General features: G+C 48.1%; 1 protein-coding gene across 1 annotated transcript in view; it reads left to right on the top strand.

Annotated features, from left to right (window-relative positions):
- THSD4 (thrombospondin type 1 domain containing 4) overlaps nucleotides 1-25,238 on the top strand; it is a 542,149-nt gene that overhangs the window by 54,816 nt on the left and 462,095 nt on the right. Inside the window, exon 3 of the mRNA XM_042988485.1 lies at nucleotides 4,811-5,184. Within this exon, the coding sequence (XP_042844419.1) occupies nucleotides 4,811-5,184 (374 nt within the window). The remainder of the gene's footprint in view (nucleotides 1-4,810; nucleotides 5,185-25,238) is intronic.

Raw genomic sequence — 25,238 nt, 5'->3', positions numbered from 1 at the left:
TTCAACATTTGAATTTTGAGGGGGACACATTCAGTCCCTGATGACTGTAAACCACACGCTTATGCCCTTTGTCCTTATTTCCGTTGGCTTGTTCATGTTTTCCTTACTGATTGGTTAGCCATCTTTGTAAGTGAGGAAAAGACAGCAGTTTAGGGTGTATTTTAGAAGCGCCTCAGGTTTTCTGCTTCAGTCTTAACATGTCATGTGTATCCTGGGGAAGGAGCAATGTGCTGGCAGATTACAAGCCTTTAAGTTTCGATTCCTTCTTTGTTCTGGCCTCTCATCATGATTTAGTCTTTGGTTTTGATGCTTGTCCCTGACTAACAGAGGTCCTGTTAGTTAGTCGTGATTTTAGGAATACTGTGTCTCAGGGTACTTGAAAGTTTTCCCGTCTTGTGTCACAGAAAACTCCTTGACTATGGGGAAACAAGGAGGGAGCAGGTCACCGGGAGGGTTGGGAAGAGTACGGGGAGGATAGGAGTTTGGTGCTCTCAGGGGTGCTGTCACCTCCAAAGCCCCCTTCCCTTTATTTTTTCTTTGTTCTTTCTTCCTTTCTTTCTCTTTCTTTGTTTCCCCCCTCCCTTCCTTTTGTTTTTCTGTCTCTTTTTTCTTTGTTTCTGGCTGCATAGTATAAAAATCCAATTTTGGAGTATGTGGTCGGATTCCCACCATGGGGACTGAGATGGAATTTAAAGTCACTCACCATAATTCAACTATAAATTAGAGAATTCTTGTGAATAGAATTGGCTGGAATGTGGTTTCGTGTTTTCTTCCCCCAGGGACCCTGCCCAATTTGGCAATGGGAAGCTAAATTCAGGGTGGGATTAGTTCTAGGAAGTGGCTTTTTAGTATAGTTGCATGTCTAATCCCAATGTTAGTGACAGTGCCTTCCTTATCAACGTTAATAAGAACCCAGGAGGCCGTGGATAACTGAAGTCCCGCAATGTGTCAGACACATCCTTCTGCCTTTGCTTGTTTATCCCAATTATCCTGCTAGAACTATCAAAGTGGATTTATTTCTACGCATTTTCCCCTTCTATTTTCCACCAAAAGCAGGCAGAAAGGCAACATGCTGCAGGGGTGTGGGGGGGGGGAAGAACCCTGGAACAGGAGTGAGCAGGCCTCAGTTTCAGTCCTGTCTATGCCCCTTACCAGCCTGAGACTGGGCAAGCCATGTAGCCTCTAGAGGCCTCACTTGTTCCATGTAGAGGGGACAAAATAACACCAACCTGTCAGGGTGGCTGAGGGGCCCTGTAAAGTGTAATGTGAAGCTAAGTGGTGCCTAGGCCATAGAGCCTGTCCCTACCCGAGGGGTTTGCACAATGCCAGACCCAGAAAAGGTGCTCAGAAAATGCCTGTCCGCTCTTCTTCCTTGTCCTGAAAGTACTAAACACTGTATTCGTTTCCTTGGGCAGTTGTAACAAATCACCATAAACTTGATGGCTTGAAACAACAGAAATTTCTTCCTCACAATTCTGGAGGCCAGAAGCTCAAATTCAAGGTGTTTCCAGGGCCCCCACTTCTTCCAGTTACGGGGGGATAAATCCTTCCTGCTTCTTTCAGCTTGTGATGGCTCCCTGCATTCCTGCTCATGGCTCTATCTCTCCGGTCTGCCTCGGTGGTCACGTGGCCTCCTTCCCTCTGCGTTTTCTCCTCTGTGTCGGGTGAGAACATTTGTCATTGGATTTAGGGCCTGCCTAGAAACTCCAGGATGTTCTCATCTCAATCAGTATTATAGAATGAGCCTCTTGCCAAATAAGGTCATATTCACAAGTTTTGCCGGGTTAGGGCACGGACGTGCCACCATTCAACCCACTACAAGCACTTCAGGGATTACGTTATGTATCAAGACTGTGGCCTGATTAAGCACATTTTTTCCCAGCCACCTGAGTGAATCCACGATCAGTTTGATATTAAGAAATCAGGGCAGGGGCGCCTGGGTGGCTCAGTCGGTTAGGCGTCTGACTTCGGCTCAGGTCATGATCTCGAGGTTCGTGAGTTCAAGCCCCGCGTCAGGCTCTGTGCTGATGGCTCAGAGCCTGGAGCCTGTTTCAGATTCTGTGTCTCCCTTTCTCTCTCTCTCCCCCGTTCATGCTCTGTCTCTGTCTCAAAAATAAATAAACGTTAAAAAAAAATTAAAAAAAAAAAAGAAATCAGGGCACGTAAGAGAGGGGAAAGAACAAAAGCTTGTGTTTTTTCATTTTAGTTTGTATTTATAAACAGGCAAAAAGCCTTCTCTCCTGGGTCCCCAATTTAGTAACGATGAGTTGAGTGTATTCACTATTCATGTACCCATTCACCCGCTGCTGCTCACGCACTGGCCGTGTGGAACTGTAGCCCTCCTGTCACAGAACCTTCTGTCTTGCCCTTGCTCTGACTCCGTCTCCCACTGGCTCCACCCCATGTTACCTCCAACCTCCTGCCTTGGTTCTCTGAACATGGCTCCCAAAGGCTGGCTGGGTGACATCCACCTCTGGGCTTCACCCTCTGATTAGATGCTTATTTGCTCCCTGGGTTCCCTCCGCTCTGTGTCATCCTGCCATCGTTGCTCCCTGAACCTTCAGGAACCCAACTTGAGCTGCAGATGTCATCCACAGACCACTCTGCCCTGGAATGTAGTTGAAGGAAAACGGCCTCAATTAAACGAGCCCCGAGGCTTCCGGGTGACTGATTACCTGGGGACAAGGACTCTAACCAAGGGCTAAGCCCTCACTTTTAGTGACTACAGTGCCAGCCACAGCAGTGATTAAGGTTTCCTCCTCAAGTCCTCACAGGCCCCCTCTGAGGTCATCTTAGCTCCACCTGTCATTTCCATGTGGTGTGAAGGAGCTCAGTCTTCTTGGGTTGGTGCCACACAAAGGGGAGGATGGTCCCTGGACCTTCTCACTGCTCAGGGGTACTGTGGGGACAGAGGAAGAACACAACGATGAAAAGTGTTTGAGCTTTGGGCCAAAAAATGCTTCCAAAACCAAGATCTAAAACAACAACAACAACAACAACAACAACAACAACAAGCTGAGTTAATCATGGCTTTTTGCACTTAGGATGGAAGCATGAGGTTCACTGAAAAACTCATGTTCTAAAGAAAGTCATGGTGTTGGTCAGTGTCCCACATTAGGACTGGGACTTGGAAATTGAATAGACTGAACTCCAAACCCTGCTGTGGCGACGTGACCCGGGCAGGGAAACCACACCTCTGAGAGGGCCGGAGATTACATGTGTTAACCTGGTATTGAGTGGGCACCTGAGTATTACAGCTATTACTGTGATTCCTTCTCTGAGGCCGCCTTTTTGTTTGTTTGTTTGTTTGATTTTATTTTTTTATGTTTATTTATTTTTGAGAGAGAGAGATTGAACATGAGCTGGGAGGGGCGGGGGGGGGGGTAGAGAGAGAGAGAGAGAGAGAGAGAGGGAGGGAGGCACAGAATCTGAAGCAGGTTCCAGGCTCTGAGCTGTCAGCACAGAGTCTGACGGGGCTGAAACCCACAAACCACAAGATCATGACCTGAGCCGAAGGTGGACGCTTAGCTCACTGAGCCACCCAGGCACCGCTTCTTAATTTTTTTTTTAATTGATTAATTTTTTTTTTTTTTTTTTTTTTTTGAGATAGAGAGGGCGCAAGCTGGGAAGAGGGGCAGCGGGAGACAAGAGACTCCTAAGCAGGCTGCACGACACGGGGCTGGATCCCGTGACCCTGGGATCATGACCTGAGCCGAACTCAAGAGTCAGATGCTCAGCCCAACTGAGCCAATCAGGCACCCCCTCTGAGGCCTTCTGAATCCCTCTCTCCTCCCCACCCCGCCCAGCCAGAGAAGCCAGTCCCCCCAGGAGCCTCCCCCAGTCTTGTGCTAGCTGCACAGTGCTCTTCTGCTGGGTCTAGGCCATTTGCGTGGAGCTGGGGTGCTTTCCTGCTGGTTCTCAGGGCCTAGCTCAGCATGGGCATTTAGCTGGTGCTCAGAGCATGTCTGCACCATGAAGGAACACTGCGTACCCGCCCCGCCTGCCGCGCCCGGCATCGCTGTTCTCTGTGAAATGATGGGTTAAATGAACAGGAGTGTAGAATCACCCTCTAGGTTAGAACTTTGAAACTTTCCGACATTTCTGACTTCCGATTTACTATGGAAGCAGGAAAATCACCACTTTAGGCTTACCAACAAATATGTATTTAGTGCCAGGCTCCCTGCTACGCACATGGAAGACCTGACTTAAATCTCCTTACATCCCTGTGAGGTAGAACACAGGCCCCCTTCCTAGTCACACTGCTAGAAGTGGTGGCAGGGATGTGACCCTAGGCGCCTGGCTCTAGGGCAGGGCCTCTAACTTGCAGTGTCCCCAGTGCTGGGACTGCACGGAGACTGGGCCACGCGGCCTCTCCAGCAGCTTAAGGGAAGTCCGGTCCCTCTGGCCTGAATCCCGAGGACCTAAGTTGGAGGTTAAGGGGCACTCTTGAGGGATAAGCCTCAGTAAGAGAGAGGGTGCCACACTGAGCTCTCCAAGGTCATGGCACCGGAAGCGAGGACCGAGTTATGTATGTGAGCCTTAGGCACGTCTACCTTTGTGTGTCCCTTCCAACATAAAAAAAAAAAAAAAAAAAAAAAAAAAAGTTGGAGTTATATTTTATGAGTGCATTGGTATAAGGCGAATATAACCTAGGCTGGATTACAGTCCCCTCGTTCTTCTGATTTGAAAACCAGCCCTGTGCCTACTAGTGCCTAACGGATAACGCTTTCTGGTTACCCAGAGCCTCTGGGGGGCGGGGTGAAGCAGGAGCGAGTGTTCGGGCCCCCTAACCGGCCTCTTGTCTCCGCAGGTCCCGCAGCGGATGGCGGCGGCCCAGGGCGCCCCCGAAGACGGCGGCGGCGGCGGCGGCGCCCAGGGCGTGTGGGGCGCCTGGGGGCCCTGGTCCGCCTGCTCGCGCAGCTGCAGCGGCGGCGTGATGGAGCAGACGCGGCCCTGCCTGCCCGGCTCGTCCCGCGCGCGCGGGGCCCTGCGGCCCGGGGCGCCCCCGCGCGCCTTCGCGGGCCACGTGGTGTCGGCCGTGCGCACGTCGGTGCCGCTGCACCGCAGCCGCGACCGCGGGGAGCCGCGCGCCCCCGCCGGCCCCGACGCCAGCCGCCAGGGCCCGGGGTCGAGGGGCAGCCGGCACCCGCAGGCGCGGGGCCGCGACCCCACGGCGGAAAGAAGGTACGCGCGCGCCCGCCCCTGCCCCCCGTTCCCGCCCCTCCCTCAGCCCCCACCCCTGCCCCTACCCCGACGTGCCGCGCGCTGCCCCGCGCCACCCATAGCATCGCGCGGTCAACGCGTCGCTTCTGCCGGCTGGGGAGGAATTCTTGGCTCCGCGTATTTCCTTTCATCTTTTGATTTATTTTGCAGCCTTCTAGAGCGTTGAGGCCACTCCCGCCCCACTCTGTGCTTCAGAATCCTCTTCAAAGGGAAGCTAATTCTGAGCAGGCCCTTAGGCATCAACCTTAGGGAGGCCCTGTGGAGGGGTGAGGCAAGGCGGGCAAGGGTGGGGGGAGACCTCCGGTCCGGTGCAGGGCGGGGAAAGGGAGATCCCTGGCCGCAGGCTGTGTGGATGTGAGCAGAGGACACAAGACGAGGGGACTTCCAACCGGGGAGTCGATGAGGAAATTTCAAGCCCTTGCACAAAGTGAATGTCGGGTGTCATACGTGCTCCCAAACTGTTGACTTCAGGATTGTGTGCACTTTTTCTGGAAAGTTTCTGCACAGAATTTTGGGTGAGCACCCTGCTTTGAGGATATCTCTGATGGAGGACTGAGACATTTTTTTTAGAGTCTTAATAAAATATGAATTCTAGAAGTTGCATGGCAGCATCGAAATAGTTGTATAGCCCCAAAACGCCTCTCATGGTTCTTCATGCCCAGCATGAATATGCCAAATTAGGCGGTGCCCTTGGGCAAGGTAGGAACACAGCAGCTGAGAAGAGCTTGTCAGTGAATTAATCCACTGATACTTACAGATTACCCCGTGGTCATTCGAAAGTATTTGTTCAGTGCTTCTAGGTCCATGATAGATTCTTGGGAGTTTTTAAATACACAACAACAAACAAGCAAACATTTACAGGAGGAACAGGAAGTCATCAAGCCAAATTAGTGTCCATCTGGGGAAAGGCATGTGCTACCAGGGGGGGCTGCCCAGCCCCTCTTGTCACTGGGGGTTCAGACATCAGCACTGATGACCACCCTTGCCCACTGCGGCTAGATGCTTCCTGAGCATCCTTCTCAGCCACATGTAGTAGCCTGTCACTGTCACTGCCGTGCAACCTGGAGGTGTGGAGGAGACGCAGCCCATCCGCCCTCCCCAGCCGCATGCTCTTGACATGGTCAGTAGGAGTTCAGAGAGGACCGTTTCACAGGGAAGGTGCTTTAGCCGAATTCTGAGGGATAAACCACATTTGGCTAGATGGAAGGAAGAAGGGACGATCTGTGAGTTCTGAGGGCTGGCACGGCCTGTCAGTGGGAGAGGAAGGAGAGGTCAGCTGGGAGGATGCTTCCTCCCTTTTATCGACCACAACCCCGTCATAAGCGTAGCTCTCTATTTCCTTAACCTGAAATGCTGGTGGCCAACGCCCTTTAGAATTCAGAGCTTCTCAGATTTTCGAAAGGTAATTCAGGGCATATTTTGCAGATTAATGGCGTTCCTTCTGCGGTAGGGGGAGGCATCCCATGATCAACTGCATTATTATTTCTGCACGAAACATTTGAAAGTTCATGTTAAGGAGGATAAAAAAGATCGTAATAGTCCTACGTCCATTAAGGTCAGGTGTGCCGCCCGGTGAACTTTGACACCAACCCAGTTCTAAAACGTAAAGAGAAAAGGAAAGACCAAAACTCCTGGTTTGAGAAGTGCAGACGTATAATAGCTAGAGTTCATTGAATGCCTGTTCTATACCAGGCACTGTTCTTGCCACTTTACACGGACAACTCTGTGAAATAGTGCTAATCCCATCCTCATGTCCGAGGTGAGGAAAAGGAGGCCCAGAGAAGCAGAGTAACTTGTCCAAAGCAACACAGCCAGTCTATAAAGACTTGGGATTCAAACCCAGGCAGTCGTGGCTCTAAGGACCTGATTAAAGAGCCTTTATACATGAAGAATCTGAGGCTCTAAGAGGTGAAAGGACTACCCAGGGCCCCAGAGCCGTGGAAAAGCTAAGATGTGAAGGTGCTGCTGGGTCCCGGATTCCTGGAGTACTCAGGGACTCCTCTTACAGCCTCTGTGGTTGGGAGCCCAGAAGAGCTGCCCAGGGAACAGGCTCTAGTTGGCCGCAGGCCCGCACTGCAGGCATTCTGGCCCATGCGTTTTGGCAGCAGGAAATTTTTTTCTCCCGACTTATTGACAAGGGGCCAGTTACTGTTTACTATGAAGTTCCTACGAGTTTTTATCATGCTTTTGTAATTTGACAGTTTCAGATGAAACAATCCAAATATTAGCCTGGGAGGCCTGCGCCACCGACAAACCTCACGCTCTTCCCGGCTGACGGAAATCACATTTGCTTATGTTTATCAGTCATTAGGAGCTTGCATGGTACATGTGACCCCAGAAGAAATGTCCGCGTGTTCTCTGGATGGCTGTCTTGCCAGACTCTCTGTTTCAGGTTTGAGGTTTGAGGCAAAGGCTCTTAGGGCTTAGATGTTTCAGAAACTGTTAGGTTGTTATGCTAGGCAACTGAAAACTTAATTGGAGCCAGATAACACACAAAACAGAACTATTCAACCTTCCAACAAATATTTAAGTATTTACCATGTTGTGAGGCCCTGGGACAGACACAAAGGTGATTAAAAGCCAGGTTGGGGCTGAAGGCTCATACTGACAGGCTAGAGCAGCTGTTTGCAAACTTACTTTTTTTTTTTTCTTTCAGCATAAGAATCCTGTCTACAAAATCAGTGTTAGGCTGAGGCTCAGTTTGTCACACAGGGCATCCAAATGGGCCAGTGACTTTCAACCTTGGCTGACCATGAGAATCTTGCAACCACCTTTCTGAAATCTCAACATCCTGATCACATCCCAAACCAACATCTGAATCTCTAGGGGTTGTGAGCACACATCGATATAATTGCTGTCCGGCCAAGGGTGGGAACCATTGGTTTGGAAGTACCTCTGTGGGACCTTAGAGTTCTATGGAAGAGAATTTGGGAATTGAATATCGTCTAGCAGAATTTTGCAGGCGGGTGAGCACATATCAGAACCAAATGCAGTGGGTGGGGAAGCTTGTTCAAAGGGGGGCTGCCCAGTCCTCACGATCTCCCCTCCCTAATGGCAATTCTGTTTTCTAGGTTTGGGGTATGACCCTAAGTAGCTTCAGATTAGGAGATCCTGATGTACCCCAGACTTTGAGAACCACTAATCTAGAAGCTTAGAAAAGACATGGATGTAAATGTCTTCCATACAAGGTACTGTGATAAAATAATGATAGTAAAGCCATTTTGGGCCATGGCTTATGTGCAGGCACCATATCGAATGCATTATGACATTTAGAGTTTATACAACCCTATGAGGCAGATGGATATATTCACATTTTACAGATGAGGAAACTGAGGCTCGGAGGAGTGGAGTGATTTGCTCAAAATCACCTGCTTCAGAAGCAACAGAACCCGAATTCTAAGTGGGTCTGTTGGAGTCTGGCACTCCAGTTCTTTTCACAGAAATAGGTATTTGTGAAATAGGTGGTTTTTTTCTCCATTCATATATGTTTTTATATCTTATTATTTTGTTAATGTTTCAAGGTTTCGTTTCAATTCTAGTTTGTTAGCATGTAGTGTAATATTGGTTTTGGGAGTAGAATGTAGTGATTCATCAATTACATGTAACACCCAGTTTATTCTCTATGGTTAAGAGTCTCTTATGGTTTGCCTCCCTCTTTTTTTTCTTTCTCCTATGTTCATCTGTTTTGTTTCTCTCTCTCTTTTTTTTTTTTTGAAAGAGAGAGCACCAGAGTGTGTGAGTGATGACATGAGCTGGGGAGGGACGGAGGGAGAGAGAGAGAAAACCTCTGCACCCTGTGCAGAGCCTGTCTTGGGGCTTGATATCACAACCATGAGATCATGACCTGAGCTGAAATCAAGAGTCAAATGCTTAACTGACTGAGCCACCCAGGCGCCTCATCTCTTTTGTTTGTTAAATTCCACGTATGAATGAAATCATATGATATATGTCTTTCTCTGACTGACTTATTTTACTTAGCATAATATACTTTATTTCCATCCACATCATTGCAAATGGTCAGATTTCATTCTTTTTGATGGCTGAGTAGTATTCCACTGTGTATATATGCCACATGTTCTTTATCCATTCATCAGTCGGTGGACATTTGGACTCTTTCCGTAGTTTGGTTCTTGTTGATAGTGCTGCTATAAACATTGGGGTGCATGTGCCCCTTTGAATCAGTATTTTTGTATCATTTGGGTAAACACCTAGTGGTGTGATTCCTGGGTCTTAGGATAGTTCTATTTTTAACTTTTTGGGGAACCTCTATACTGTTGTCTAGAGTGGCTGCACCAGTTTAAATTCTCACCCACAGTGTAAGAGGGTTCCCTTTCTCCACTTCCTTAACCAACATCTGTTGTTTCCTGTGTTGTTCATTTTAGCCCTGTGACAGGTGTGAGTTGATATCTCATTGTAGGTTTGATTTATATTTCCCTGATGATGAGTGATGTTGAGCATCTTTTTATGTGCCTGTTGGCCAGCTGGATGTCTTCTTTGGAAAAGTGTCCATGCATGTCTTCTGTTCATTTCTTAACTGGATTATTTATTTTTTGGGTGTCGAGTTTAATGAGTTCTTTATAGATGCTGGATACTAACCCTTTATCAGACGTGTCATTTGCAGGTATCTTTTCCCATTCCATAGGCTGACTTTTAGTTTTGTTGATTGTTTCCTTTGCTGTGCAAAAGCTTTTAATCTTGATGAGGTCCCAATAGTTCATTTTTTGCTTTTGTTTCCATTGCCTCCAGAGATGTGCCTAGTAAGAAGTTGCAACAGCTGAGGTCAAAAAGGTTGCTGTCTATGTTTTCCTCTAGGATTTTGATGGTTTCAGGTCTCACATTGAGGCCTTTCCTCCATTTTGAATTTATTTTTGCGTATGGTGTAAGAGAGTGGTCCATTCCCATTCTTCTGCATGTTGCTTATCCAGTTTTCCCAACACCATTTGTTGAAGAGACTGTCTTTTTTCCACTGGATATTCTTTCCTGCTTTGTCAAAGATTAGTTGACCATATAGTTATAGTTCAATTTCTGGGTTTTCTATTCTGTTTTATTGATTTTTGTCTGCTTTTGTGCCAGTACCATACTGTCTTGATGACTACAGCTTTGTAATATAACTTGAAGTGTGGAATTGTGATGCCTCCAGCTTTGCTTTTCTTTTTCAAGATTGCTTTGGCTATTCAGGGTCTTTTGTGGTTCCATACAAATTTTAGGACTGTTTGTTCTAGCTCTGTTAAAAATGCTGGTGGTATTCTGATAGGGATTGGATAGAATGTGTAGATTGTTTTGGGTAATGTAGACATTTTAACAATATTTGTTCTTCCTACCCAGGAGCGTGGAATCTTTTTCCATTTTTTGGTGTCTTCTTCAATTTCTGTCATAAGCTTTCTATAGTTTTCAGTGTATAGATTTTTCACCTCTTCGGGTAGGTTTATTCCTAGATATCTTACAGTTTTTGGTGCCTTTGTAAATGAGACCAATTACTTGATTTCTCTTTCTGCTGCTTCATTATTGGTGTATAGAAATGTAACAGATTTCTGTACGTTGATTTTGTATCCTGTGACTTTGCTGAATTCATGTATCAGCTCTAGCAATTTTTTGCTGGAGTCTTTTGGGTTTTCTACATTGAGTATCATTTCATCTGCAAATACTGAAAGTTTGACTTCTTCCTCACCAATTCGGATGCCTTTTATTTCTTTTTGTTGTTTTATTCCTGAGGCTAGGGCTTCCAGTACTATGTTAAATAACAGTGGTGAGAGTAGACGACATCCCTGTCTTGTATTTCACCACGGAGGAAAAGCTCTCCGTTTTTCCCCACTGAGGATGCTATTAGCTGTGGATTTTTCATATATGGCCTTTATTATGTTGGGATATGTTCTCTCTGACCCTACTTTGTTGAGGAGGGCTTTTGTCATGAATAGATGCTGTGCTTTGTTAAATGATTTTTCTGCATCTATTGAGAGGATCATATGGTTCTTATCCTTTCTTTTATTAATGTGGCATACCATATTGATTGATCTGCGATTATGGAACCACCCTTGCAGCCCAGGAATAAATGTTACTTGACCTTGGTGAATAATTCTTTCAATGCACTGTTGGATTCAATTTGCTTGTATCTTGGTGAGAATTTTTGGATCCACGTTCCTCAGGGATATTGGCCTGTAATTCTCCTTTTTAGTGGAATATTTGTCTGGTTTTGGAATCAAGGTAGTGCTGGCCTTATAGAATGAATCTGGAGGTTTTCCTTCCGCGAAATGGGTATTTTGAAATCGAAGCTGCTCCCTCTCACGGCAGGTGTGGTCAGAGAAGCTGCCTACAGGTTGGATGGTTTGAGTCATGTCTTGAAAAGTGGATGGGATATGGGAGTCACGGCTTAAAATGAAGTGTGTCTCAACCTTGCAGGGTTCAACTCTCCTCTTGCAACCAGGGGAATCTTCTCTGCAGCTAGTCCTAGGCGCCAAGGGGAGTTCAAAACATTAGAAACCACAACCCTGTCCTTGGGTGCCCGACACCGTGTGGTGGTGGATGGGTGGCAAACCCACAAGACACTACACGTGCTGGAAAGCCGTAGAGATAGGACTAGAGTTCAGAAGATGGGAGGCCATTCCGGGATGGAGCAGTCAGGGTGGGCCACACAGAACAGGTAGGGTTTGAACCCAAGCTTGAAAAACAAATAAAAGGTACTTAGCTGAAATATATTTGGGAACCTCTTGAGTCTACTTGCTTGCATATCGCACCTTTGTCTCATTACAGCATACACATACATACTGCAAATCACGCTCTAAAAAGCCTTGGAAACCACGGCAGTATTTATTGGAGGTTTCCCGAGGATCTTAGCTTAGGAAAGTTACCTAACTTTTCGGAAGCCCCAGGGCTTCATCTTTCAAACGAGAGGATAATAATCCATAGCACAGGGGATTGTTGAGTGGTTAAATGAAATAATAGGGTCATATTTCCTGGCCTATAGTAGGTGCTCAAGAAAATGTAGTGCTACCTCCCTTTAAGGCTTTAAAGGCTGAGTGTTCATGTGTGAGAGTTCCAGGTAGAAGTTTGGTTCTGCAGGAAGGCTCTGATGGTGAACTGGGGCCACACAGGAAAACAGGGAGCCAGGCACTGAGGTCTAGTCTCTAGGCAGTGCAGCCTGGGTGCAGCCGGGATCCCGGGACCTGGGCACACCTCCTTCTGCCCTGTCTTGGTGCGACCTGTGGGAAAGCCCTCCACAAAGGGTGGCCTTCTCCTGGGATTCAGTCCGAGCACCGGCACCTTGTGGAGGAGGGGAATTGAGGCTGCAGGTCTTGGCCAACAGGTTCCATGATGGTACTCACCAAGTCTCCCCTCTCTCCATGCCCAAGTCTGTGTCCTGGTGATAGCTAAAGGGGGAGGGGTGGGGAGAGGAGGGTGCTAAGTGAGCCCGGCCATCAGTGCCACAGTGCCGCCGCTCGCCTGCGAAATTGAAGGCGCTCCTCAGTAGAAGCCGCCCCCCCTTGATTTCTGGAAATGGGCACCCACAGGCTGGAGGGAACTGGAAGGAGCCCTGTTACTGTAGGATTTTCCCTTTTATAACACATAAACCAACTGGCTTTCTTCTCATTCCCGACATGTCTGGTGATGATGAAACCCAGAGAGAGTCCCGCTGCCAGAGTTCAAGTGCATAACCTAGTAGAAACCTGTGGCGAATGTCTATTGGCCCATTTAACTCAGCTTCCACAAAGACAGGATATGAGAATAGACCCCACTCCTCTTTGACGTCGAGTAACTTTCACTGCTCTGGTGGCCAAAGAGCCTACTAACAAGGAGGCCTTCCTTCCCGGCGGTCTTCCACATGCTCGCCTACATTAGCCAGTTTTCCTGATCATTGCGTGTGTGGACCAGCTGGAATCTGGGGAATGGGATGTTTGATGGCTTTAATTCAGAGATTTTTCAAGATAGGGAGCGCTCCTCCCCTCTCCCAGTACGTGTTGCCAAGTTGAGAACTTCCAGCTCCTGGAGGCAGTTGTGAGAGCCTGGGACGTTGGAAGTCACAACCTTGAAAATCATGGCCGCTGTTTCCATTGGGCGTGTGGCACTCGGTGTGTCATAGCCCTCAGGTGTCAGAAAGGTTGGGGAGGGTGGGCTTCCCAGAAGTTCTTCGGGGAAGTGGAGCTAGTTTCCCGTCAGCAGGTAGCCTGGCTGGACCCAGAGGCCTTTGCCCGGACTGCGCAGACCCACATCTCAGGAGCAGCTTGTGGCCAGTACTCAGTTGCTGCTTTTTGTTTTTGTCGCGTTGTTTCAGACGTTGGTCTTCAGTCTCAGGAGATATCTGACTGCAGTCTCCTCACCAGTCCTTCAGGTGCCAGGTGGGGGGTGGGGGGTGGGAGCTAGCACATCCGGAGAGGCTGCTGACTGCCTGATAGTGAAGAGGTCAGCTCTGGAGTCATCAGGTCTGGTCTCTGTGCCCAACCCTGCCCCTTCCTAGATGTGTGTCCTGCCACATTGCTTAGCTTTGCCCCCAAGGGGATGATCCCACCCCTGCTCCACTGGGCTGCCGCGAATTGGACGATTCATACAAAGTGCTTGGCATAGTGTGGGGTCACCTGCCAGCAGGCAGGTGACGTGGCAGAGTCACTTCCACATGCCAGGCACGCTGGCAGACATTTTCCATCACACCTTCGTCACAGGCTCGTGTGGTAGACCGCTATCGTTCCCGGTTAGTGATGACAGACTCGAGGGTCAGAGAGAACATGCGTAGATCAAGGTCACACAGAAGGAAAAGCAAGAGAGTCAGGGTTTAAACCCATCTGTGCTGCGTCCTGCTCCTGTCACACTCGGACTGTTAGAAAGCCTGCTTCAAAATTAAAGGGAACACTCATTGTTTAAGCTAACTTTTACAAACGAATGTCTCTCTGAGATGAGGGACATTTGTCTCCGATATTCGCTTCAAAGATTTTAGCATAGTACGGGCGCCTGGGTGGCTCAGTCGGTTGAGCATCCGACGTCGGCTCAGGTTGTGATCTCACAGTTTGTGAGTTCGAGCCCCGCGTCAGGCTCTGTGCTGACAGCTCGGAGCCTGGAGCCTGCTTCGGATTCTGTGTCTCCCGCTCTCTCTGCCCCTCGCCTGCTCATGCTCTGTCTCTGTCTCTTTCAAAAATAAATAAACATTAAAAAAACAGTCTACAAAGTTTTTAGCGTAGTAAATATATATATACACACACACATACACATGTATATACATACACACGCACACACACACACACACATACATGTATGCACACACACACTGTAAGTGTCTCCACCGTGAGCTCCAAAGTCTATGTGGGCAGCCCAGGGGAAACACCAACTGGGGACAGTCAGCAGCTGGCTAGGCAAAACCTTAACATAAAGTTATCTGCTTTTGTTTATTTATTTATTTATTTATTATTTATGTAACGTTTTGTTTATTTTTGAGAGCACGAGCGGGAGCAGGGGAGGGACAGAGAGAGAGAGGGGGACAGAAGATCTGAAGCCGGCTCTGTGCTGATAGCAGCGAGCCTGACGCAGGGCTCGAACTCATGAATTGTGAGATCATGACCTGAGCCGAAGTCAGACACTGAGGCACCCGGGGGGCCCCAAGGTATTTGCTTTTAAAGGCTGCCTCTGGAAATCGCAGGGCTTCATTAGTAGAGATGACCTAGCAATTACCTTTTCGTGTTTTGCTTTCATTTTAATTGCATCAACGTTCTTTGTGTATCGGCTGTGAAGCAGGCAGTGTGCTAGACACAAAAAGGACCGACAGGTGAAGGGGGCGTGGTCTTTGAGGACTCCGTGTTTACTGAGGAAGTAGCCCCCGGCTGACCACCATGATGGAGCTGCACCTGTCCGGGAGCAGAGGGTATGGGAGCACAGGGGGGCAGCTCATTCTTGGGGAATCAAGGGAACTTCATAGGGAAAGGTACTTCCTTAAAGGAGGGGTTTGCATTTCTCGGGTGAGAAAGAGCTAGAGAGTACTTTATGGATGGGCTGTGGCAGGGGTTTGGTGACACAAGAGGAATGAGAAAGTCTCCTTGTTCTCCAGGGGCTCATGCTGGTGGGGGAGGGGAGAAAGACAAGCAAACAGCCATTTACAAGCCCAGGGCTCTCTTAAGGGGGATGCCCAGGGCATGGAGAGAAAGGAAAGGGAAAGAGAGAGAAGGGCGGGAGGGAGGGAGCCAGGGAAGGCTTCACAGAGGAAGTGATGACTGAGCTGAACTAGGAAGAAGGATTTTAGCAGAGCTCAAGAGCGAGAAGGGCGTTCCTCCAAAAAGCAAACTGTAGGGGCGGAGACCTGGAGGCTTGCGTGAGCTTGTCAGGTTCTGGAAGTCGTCAACAGTCTGATGGGGCTGGAGCACAGGCTGTGGATGAGGGAATGTCCACAGGCTCCTTTCCAGGGAGGGACTATCAATCAAGTAGTCCTAAAGGGATTGCACTAGAATTTCTTTGAGAAAGACAGTTCCTGTTCATACAGATGACCAACCCTTTTCCATTTAAAAGCGTGACGATACTTCCCGTGTATAGTCACTCTGAATCTCTCCTTAATGCCTTTGTCATTTTCAAATGGCTATGCCACCCCCTATCTCATGTACATAAATCCCTAGAAGCCAGGGTTACTGGTCGGGAGCTAAGGCTTGCTTCTCTAGTTTTGCGATAGTTGCATTCGCTTCCTATTGATGCGGTAACACTTAACCGTAAAATCAGTGGTTTAAAACAGCACAGATTTATTCTCCAACAGAATAAATCTTCGGAAGCCAAAAGTCTAACATCAAGGTATCAACAGGGCTGGGTTCCTTCTGAGGGCTTCAAGGGAGGATTTGTTTCCTTCCCTTTCTGGCTTCTAGAGTCTTCCTGCCTTCCTCGGCTGCTGGGCCTTTCTGGCCATCAGTGCACCCCTCGCCAGCTTCTGTAACTGGCATCCTCCTCTCCTGCTTGGAAAGACCCTTGTGATTACACCGCACACACTCAGGTAATCCAGGATTATCTCCTCATTGTGACATCCTTAATCACATCTGCAAAGTACCTTTGCCACATGAGGTAACATTCACAGGTTCTGGCAGCTAGGACGTGGGCATCTTGGGGGGTGGTGGGAGCATTATCCAGCCTACCGTAATGTACTTGCCTTTTGGGCATCTCAAAAATACCCTAGCGATAGGACAGTTTCCGTGCTAGCAGGACTGCTGGCCACTGCACCACATTGTGTCTGGTAATTTCCATGGGAGATTCAGCTATGCTGTTTCCCAGAAGAAAAAGAAGAGGAAAAACGAGGCTTTCCCCAACCCTCCCTTAAGTGTTCTTCTTTGGACATTCAGTATTAATCAAGGACAGTGACAGCAATAAAGTTGAAGGTAATAGTTGCCCGAGGCAGCTGGTGTTGAATAAAGAGCTCTGTTTTCCAAATCCAGAGTCCAGGGTCCAGTTCCCAATTCTTATGAATGCTTTCATCTTCGGGCCAGTCACCTCCTCAGCCTTACTTTGCGTGTCTGTGCCGTAAAGGGGCCCTATTCCATCCGTTAAGGTCTCTCGTTCAATATTGGCACATTACGGAGGTTCATCCAGGGTGATGGAAAGAGAAGAAGGCGGCTGGAAGACACAGTCCTCAACCATGTTCCCAAACACGCTCAGGAATGTGATGGTTTTTCTTCTCTCTAGATACACCAACATCGTTACCCTCATAGCAGGGGTTTTTCGTAAAAGTGCCATCCACATGTCTGACCTCCTCTTGGTGGTCTCCCCCTGGGGGTCGGCCCTTTTCTATTGAAAGCATTCACATTTCTTACCTCGGAGGGAGAAAGCCCCAGGCTGGGAGTCATTATATCCCACTTCCTGTCTGCTCCATCATCTGCTAACTGGATGACCTTCCGGAATCACTTAATCTAATCTATTAAATGTGGATAATTGTATGTCCCTTGTCTACCACCTAGGCCCATTGAGAGGGCCAAAGAGGTAACAGCTGTACAAGTACTTTGAAAAACGTAAGCTGTGTTCTAAAACAACATGGCTTGTTTTATTGTCATTGTCATTTTATTGTCGGGCATCTCTTACTTAAAGTTTTATTATCGTCACTGTCCTTGATTAATACCGAATGTCCAAAGAAGAACACTTAAGGGAGGGGTGGGGAAAGCGTGGTTTTTCCTCTTGTGTTTTTCTGGGAAACAGTATAATCTTTGGGTTTTAGAGCCTTCTGTCTCTTTCTGTAATTTCTTGTATGTGTGTGCACATGTATGCATGTGTGTTTGTATGTATGTGTTTGCATGTGTGTGTGTGTGTGTGTGTGTGTGTGTGTGTGTGTGTGTGTTTGTTTGCTTGGAAGGTCCATTCATTTAGAAACAGGACAGACAGGATCAGGCCTAGATCACAGGCTTTACCTACCCTTTCTTGCCTTCCTGGGGAACTATCCCTGACTGTGGGTAGGAATCATTTGTTTTTTCAGCTCCTCCTATTGTACTCACTTTCTTGGAGGTGATTTGCATTTCATCATTAATAACTCTGGAGCAATATGTTATTTCTGTCCTGAGGGCCCCTGGAGCCGAGTGGACCCCTTCGTGATGCTGGATGGGCAAACTTGCTATTATTAATTAAACTTCAGGAAGCCACATGCCATTCTCCTGACCCTCCATCGATACCTAGGGAGTCTTGTTACATACAGGGAGGCAGAAACCACAAGGCAGGGAGAAGGGAAATCTTTGGCCTTGTCTGCATTTCTCCTTGGAAAACCTCCCCCGTGATCTGGGGCAGTTAGCAGAGCAAAGCAGGTACATCTGTTTGAAATGCACACTCTGCATTTTTGGCATTTTTTTTTTCCTCCTGCAGGGAAATTTTGTTTCTTTACCTTCCGAAGCAGGATTTCCACTTAGTTCTTGAATTGTTTGACAAGAGGTTACCCGTTGATGCTAACCAGATAAATGGTGTTTTAATACGCTTTGGTTTCTAAATCAGAAACCTTGGCCCTTTTCAGTGAGAGAGCTTTGTAGCAGAGCTGGGCCCACTGGTATGTATGTTTCTGCCTGTAGGTTAGGAAAGATTGGAGCCAGATTTTAAGCTTGAGTTACTCTGATCTCAGACAAGGCTCCAAAGAGCCCTTGTTCATTTCTTGTGGCATTTCATTAAGTGTCAGAAGTATTTCATTAGTTATCAGAACAGAGATCACATTTGCCATAAGAATGCTGCATTGAACTTCCTCCAAGTCATTCATAACTCCAGGTTCCAGAAGAAAGATATGATGGGCTACGGAAAAAATCTGACTACAATATGTGTGTCCCAGAAAGGGGATCTCAACTTTGCATCTGGGACCCCTAGGGCTTCTCCTTGGATGCATGCCTGGTGGCAACTTGAGATGCCTTCGTGTGAGGACCGGATGGGGGACACATTCTGGATGCATGGGTTACTGTCGTCTCCTTCTCCGATCCTCCTTGCACATTGCTGATTCAGCTGTTGTGACGATAACCGTCTTACGGCACCTACTATGTGCCACGTCATTTACATGTGTGATTCGAGCCTCAGCCAGCCCCATTTTACACTTAAGGGTCCCAGGCTGAGGTAGAGAAGTCTGTGGCATCATGCTCCTGAAAGGGGCAGAGTGGGATCTGAATGCAGGCTTGCCTTGACTTCCGTGTCCCCAGTCTTTTCACTGCCACTCCAAGCCCATAATGTGTACCCGGGTGATTCACGTGTACGTGAGAGGGTCTGGGGCACAAGTACTGTCTGTGGCCTCTCTGTTGGTCCTCGTGGCGAAGCGCTAACAGCTCCTTACGGGCTTTTGGTTCCCCTCTGTTAGCAGTAACAAGAACAGTCACAAGCAATGTTTACTGAAGGTTCCCAGTGTGTCATAGGCTGAATAATGGCCCTCCCAAAGATGCCAGGTCCTAATTCCTGGAGCCTGCAAATGCCAACTTCTTTGGAAAAAGGGACTTTGCGGGTGTGATTAAGTTAAGGATCTTGCGATGAGGAGCTCAGGCTGGATTGTACAGGAGGGCCCCAAATGCGACCCAGAGTGTCCCTCTCAGACATTGGCAGGGGGAGATTTGATGCCAGGAGAAGGTGATGTGAAGACAGAGAGAGGTTTGAGGATTCTGTTCTGGAAGATTGGAGTGTTGGGGCCACTAGCCAAGGAATGCCCAGCCGCCAGAAGCTGGAAGAGGCGAAGAAACAGATTCCTTCTCCCCTAAAGCCTCCTGAGGGAGCACACAGCCCTGCCGACTTCCCATTGATGCTGATTTCGGACTTGTGGCCTTCAGAAGTAGGAGAGACTGAATTTCTGTTGTTTTAAGCCACCAGGTTTGTGGTAGTTTGTTATGGGAGCCCTGGGAAAACATGGTATATAAGGAAGGGCCCTGATGCATAAAGTGGCCGTATGTTCCATTTTTTAAAAAGTTTTATTTATTTTTGAGAGAAAGAGAGACAGAGCACGAGCAGGAGAGAGGCAGACAGAGAGGGAGACACAGAATCTGAAACAGGCTCCAGGCTCCGAGCTGTCAGTACAGAGCCTGACATGGGGCTCGACCTCGTGAACTGCAACATCATGACCTGAGCCGAAGTCGGAAGCTTAACTGACTGAGCCACCCAAGTGCCCCGACATAGTCCCTTTTTCATATGAGTAGAACTCTGTGCCTAGAGAGACGAAGGACGAGCCGTGGGTCCCAGAGCTAGTAGGCTGCAGAATAGTAGGGACTCCAAGGAGAGTCTGGTTCCTAGCCTGTTCTTCACCATTTTGTTATTCTCCCTTCCTGCCCTCACTCCTTTCTCACTCCAATGCCCCCTAGGTCAGGCCTGGGTCAAGATTAGGACCTTCCTTTTCCTCTTCATGGTTTGACTTTGGGACTTCGGGTGCACGATATTGTCTGTATTCCCTTGTCAATCTTTTCCATACAGAAACATTTAGTCCCCCGTGGGCCACGTGCACCCAGCAGCAGTGAGCTAAGATTTCCCTTTCCCTCAGTGATTGGAACGCAGGTCACTGGGGACTGGTGCTGAAAATGATTCCTTTCTGGATTTGGAGGGAAACAGTAATTTCTTCCCCCTGTTTTCCAGTAAATTCTCATTCCAAACAATCCATCCCTGTAATCCTTTGTGAATGGCGTTCGGTATTTATAAGCTGTGCTATATTGCAGCTGTTTGAGCTCCGTAAGAGCTTACCATTCATTCATTCAGTAACATTTGTTAATATTACAATAATATCCGTTCACGCAGACTCACAGCTCGGACAGGTTGTTTCATGTCTTGTAGACTCAGTTTCCTTGTGTGTACAATAACAGTAATGACCCACCGTGCCGTCTGCAGTGGTGGGTAAGTGGGATAACATACGTGAACCATTCGGCAGGTGTTCCGTAAATCATCGAGATCTGAATACTGAATTTATTTAAATACATGATGCTGAATGTCTTGGGGGTTGGAGTAAGACTCCAGAGAAAATCCCTCTTTCTTCCAGTTAACGGAGAGTGACAGGCCTACAGCCAAACACTCGCCCTCGTGCAAAGAAGAAAGTGATGCATCTTCACACGTGGTTATTGCGCTTGAAATAGCTCATATTTCTTTATCGTAAGAAAGGAAAAAAATGAAGTGGTGTAAGGTATGTGGGTACATAGAAAGTGGTTGTTAACAGCACCGGAAAGGCATCTAGAATAGGAGAGAAATGCCATTGCTAACTTCATGGGCCTTTCACGTTAAAGAGGGTCAAGAAATGCAAGTGGCATTATGGTCACGATTGCTGTTACATTAATGAATTCAGCAGGACATAGAGCAAATCATTCTTCAGCCTGCTTCAACCTGCCAGGGGTCAGCCCCCGGGGCAGGGGGCACTGTTTGAGAGTCCCCAGGGGAGAGGGGTTAGGAGCTCACATTTGCTTAGCACCTGCCCAGGGCCAGGCACCGTGCCCCGCAGGTAATCTCATTTGGTTTCCCCTAAGCCCCTGTAGTCCTGGAGGACTGCTCCGGTTCGGATTACATCCCACGCCAGCAACTGGTTGGACTCCCAAGAGGACTCCTCTCAGTTAACGCTGGAAAAATGAATGCACTTACTGTTCTTTCACGCAAAGCCGGCTCCGTACCACTCAGCCCACACTTGGCTCTCCGCCTTTGCGGTGGCCCTCACATGGCAAGGTCGGAGGCTCTGTGTCCCTCACCTTCGGGAAGTGCGGCCACCGTGGTAACCACCGTTTTCGGGGTGCCACTGTGGGCCGAGCCCTTTGCTAGTCACTTCACCTTTCTTATTTCATTGAATCCACATGGCAGTCACGTGAGGTAGGCCCTCTTGTCCCCATTTTAGCGCTGGGGATGTGATGTGGAAGGACTTGCCCATGATTACACAGGGGGGCTGATCTGGCTTGTTGACGGAATACCTGGGCTTTCTACCATCCCATCTTAGCACTTTTGTCGTAGTCGGTTTCTTGCCCTCCTCACTCTTCACGGATGCCCTGCCTTACTGGGCAGGGCCGTCATCTTGGCTCCCAGCTCTCTAGTGTTAACTTAGCCTCAGCTGGACACGCCTTTCTGTTGGACCTCCGCTAGTGCATTTTTCGCTTTTATGTGAGTCCAAAAAGATTCCCCATCCTCTAGCCAGATTCTTCTCTCCACTGGGAGAACACACTGGATATCAAGCCCCAGATGTCCTTGTGCGGTGAATACTCTGCTCACCTGTAAGGGGTGTCCTGGGGCCACTGCACACCGTTGCTTTCCGTTGGTCTGATACTGGTTTGTTTGAATACCCACTCACTTGTCTTTATTCCACCCTCTCTGAGCCCACACTGACTAAAAAGCACCTGCCGATTGGTCCTGGAAACCCAAGATCACTCAGATGCACAGCAGCACCAGTGAGCGCAATGATGACTTATTCTTAGGGACACTTGGCTGATTTTCAAACACGATGCTCGAAACAAGACGGAGCAGCCTGGGGATGACATCTGAAGCAGAATCTAAGTCCTCTCCCGGGTTTGCTCCAGAAGGACTGGGTCTGTTCTGAAGGCTTCTCCTCGGTTTTATTTTTAGGCGTGTGTGTGGGCAGCCCTATGGACCTCACCTCCTAGGAGGCCAGCAGATGGGTCATTGGGGACGGGGTCTTCTTGAGACTTGGCTTCCTGGTACAAAAAAGACCTTTCAAACTCACAGCTGCTCTAAAACCACCTCTCTGCTTCCTTTACTGGGTTGCTTGCTTCTGGGGTCCTCGTAGTGTTCCTGAATCCATTTGTGAAAAGACCTCTTTCCTTTCTCTTGTTAGTACAAGTGTACCTTCTCCTTCTTCTTCCCTCTGCCATCCCTCCCCCATTTATAAGCCTTCCAGATCCTTCTTCCCGGAAGACTCAGAGCAAACCTGTCCGCAGATTCTCATGCTGGTCTTTAAATGCAGGCCTTAAGGACTTCCCGAAGAACAGCAACAGATCCGGCCATACTGGCTAACGTACGTGACGGTGTGTGCCACACAGTAGGCAACCAAGAAAGCTTTGGTTTTCATCATCTTAATTTTTATTTTGTTAAGCGGTCAGAGTTTCGCCTCTTACCTCCTGCAGATCCCAGATAATGCATTGCCTGGAACAGCTCTGGCAGGAGTTTCAGTCTTCTGAACTTCCAAGAAGACATTTGCACTCAACCTAAACCACTTGCTCCCAGCCTCTTTGAACTTAGCACATGCTATCCTTTCTCCCTTTGGCAGGCTGCATTGCTCACAATGGAGCAGGGTGAGTTTCAGGACCCCGGGGCTCTCTTTCCAGTTTTAGGCAGCAGACTCCTTTCTGTCCAGCTTGCCTTGGATCACGTGGCCCCTTGGAGAACACGCGGGTCTGCTCTCCAGCTGCTGTTCCCTTACATTTTCCCTCCCCTGGAATTTGGGCTCGCGGGGCTTTCTAGGTGGTGGCCAGTGGTAACTGACTTTCAATTTCACCAGCCTCCTTTGCTCCCCACCAGATGTGTGGGGCTGTCTTGCTTTCTTGCTTAGAGGAACTCAGAACCTTTTCGTCTCTACTAATTGACCCACAGAGCTAGGCTTTATTGGCCCATTGGTTAGAACATGGAGCAGTTAAGCTGTGGTCTCTCACGTGTGTTATCTCGACAGATGTTCCCAGAGTGCCTGGGGTCGGGGCTGCTGCTGATCTCGGGGATTATGCATACAGGGTCAGAAGGTGACACGCCTTGCCCTGGAGACCCAGAAGTCTCGTGAGGGAGCCAGTCCCCTTACCTAAGGATGTTACTAAGATTCAGTGTTCCTGCTACCCCGATGGGTGTGCAGGCTGCCCCCGCAGAGGTCTAACTGTGTGGGGTAGCTCAGGGGAAGCACATGAGGCGCTGATATTCATGTTGAGCTTGGAAAGCTATACCGGCGCAGAAGTAGGAAGCGTAGAATTCCAGGTGGGGCCTTGGAGGCACAAGAGGTCTCGGTGTGTTTGGGAGGCATTAAGTGATCTGTTGTGCCTGGAAAATGGAGGGTTGGGGGCAGGAGGCGGACATGAAGATTGGAGTTGAATCTGGTAAGACTGAGACCAGATGATGAAGAACGCGACATAGGACCTACTGATTTTCCTTAAAACCTTCCAGATTTGAACTTTATTTTCTAGGCAGAGCTGAGCCACGAGGGTTGTTGTTGTTTTTTTTAAAGTTTACTACTTTATTTTGAGGGTGGGGGGAAAGAATGCGAGCAGGGGGAGGGGCAGAGAGAGACTCCCAAGCAGGCCCCGAGCTGTCGGCGCAGGCCCCAGTGTGGGGCTCAATGAGGGGCTCAATCCTGAAATCAAGAGTTGGATGTCCGACTGACTGAGCCCCCAGGCACTCTGAGGGGTTTTTTTTGTTTTTTTGTTTTTTTGTTTTTTTGAAATAGAGGGTAATGGCCAGGGCTGTGTTAAGAAACATAAATCCAGTGGAGAGAGAAGTCAAAGTGCATGAGCTTGCTGATCCTGACTTGGGTACCTGATGGGTGGAAGTGGTGTTAGGCAGCCTGGGAATATGCACGGGGGTGTTTGTCATCACCGAAAGTACCACACTGGGCATCACTGTCATTGCTACTCCTTACATAGACTGTGTTGCCCAAGCACGTCCAGACTCTAAAGAAGCTCCCTGCATGGACATCAGGCTGGCGATGGCCTTCGAGGATCTCAGATCTTCCTGGGAGTGTATGACCTGTCAGTTATTGACAGTGACATTTCAGAAGAACATTTGGTTCCCTGATGATTTCTGCCCCCTCAGTCTTTGAGGCTTAAGGCCTGTTTATAAGTGTGTATTTTATATCCCGTCAAAATGTCTACATGTTTAAGTTCCTCACTTCCTTTCTCTTTGTTATGTTGTGTATTTAGCAGACATAGCCTCAGGGAGGGTTGTGAGGGGAGGTTTCTGTATTTGCTCCTTACGATCCTCCCACATCCATACACAGCCACGCTTTTAAAAATGCAGTGGAAAAACAGTTTAGCGTCTTTCTTTTTTATATTGCTTTCATATATTGAAAGCCTGTGCAGAAGGCAGAAAAAAACATTTTTTTACCTTTTTATTTTAATGCCAATGTGGGTAGCACATAGTGTTAGTCTCAGGCGTACAACAGAGTGATTCAACACTTTCGCACATCACCCACTGCTCATCACAACAAGCGCACGCCTGAATCCCCATCACCCATTTCACCCATTCCCCCACCCACTCACCTCTGGTAACCATCAGTGCTATACAAAGTAAGAGTGTTTCTTGATTTGTACCTGTCTCTCTCTCTCCTTTTTTCCCTTTTCTTGTTTGTTTCTTAAATTCCCTATATGAATGAAATCATATAGTATTTGTCTTTCTCTGACTCATTTTGCTTAGCATCGTACTCTGGCTTAATCCATGTCGTTGCAAATGGTAAGATTTTCGTTCTTTTTATGGCTGAGTCGTATTCTATTGTGTGTATATATCACGTCTTCTTTACCCATTCATCAGTTGATGGACACTTGGGCTGCTTCCGTATCTTGGCTATTGTCAATAATGCTACAATAAACAAAGGGGTGCATGCATCCCTTTGAATTAGTGTTTATTTATTCTGTGGGTAAATACCCAGCAGTGTGATTGCTGGATTGTAGGGTAGTTCTACTATG

The sequence above is a fragment of the Panthera tigris genome, chromosome B3 (genome assembly GCF_018350195.1).
Source record: "Panthera tigris isolate Pti1 chromosome B3, P.tigris_Pti1_mat1.1, whole genome shotgun sequence".
In the NCBI taxonomy this organism is placed as follows: Eukaryota; Metazoa; Chordata; class Mammalia; order Carnivora; family Felidae; genus Panthera; species Panthera tigris.
The sequence above is the reverse complement of the archived record's forward strand: the minus strand, read 5'-3'. Positions and strand labels throughout refer to the sequence as shown.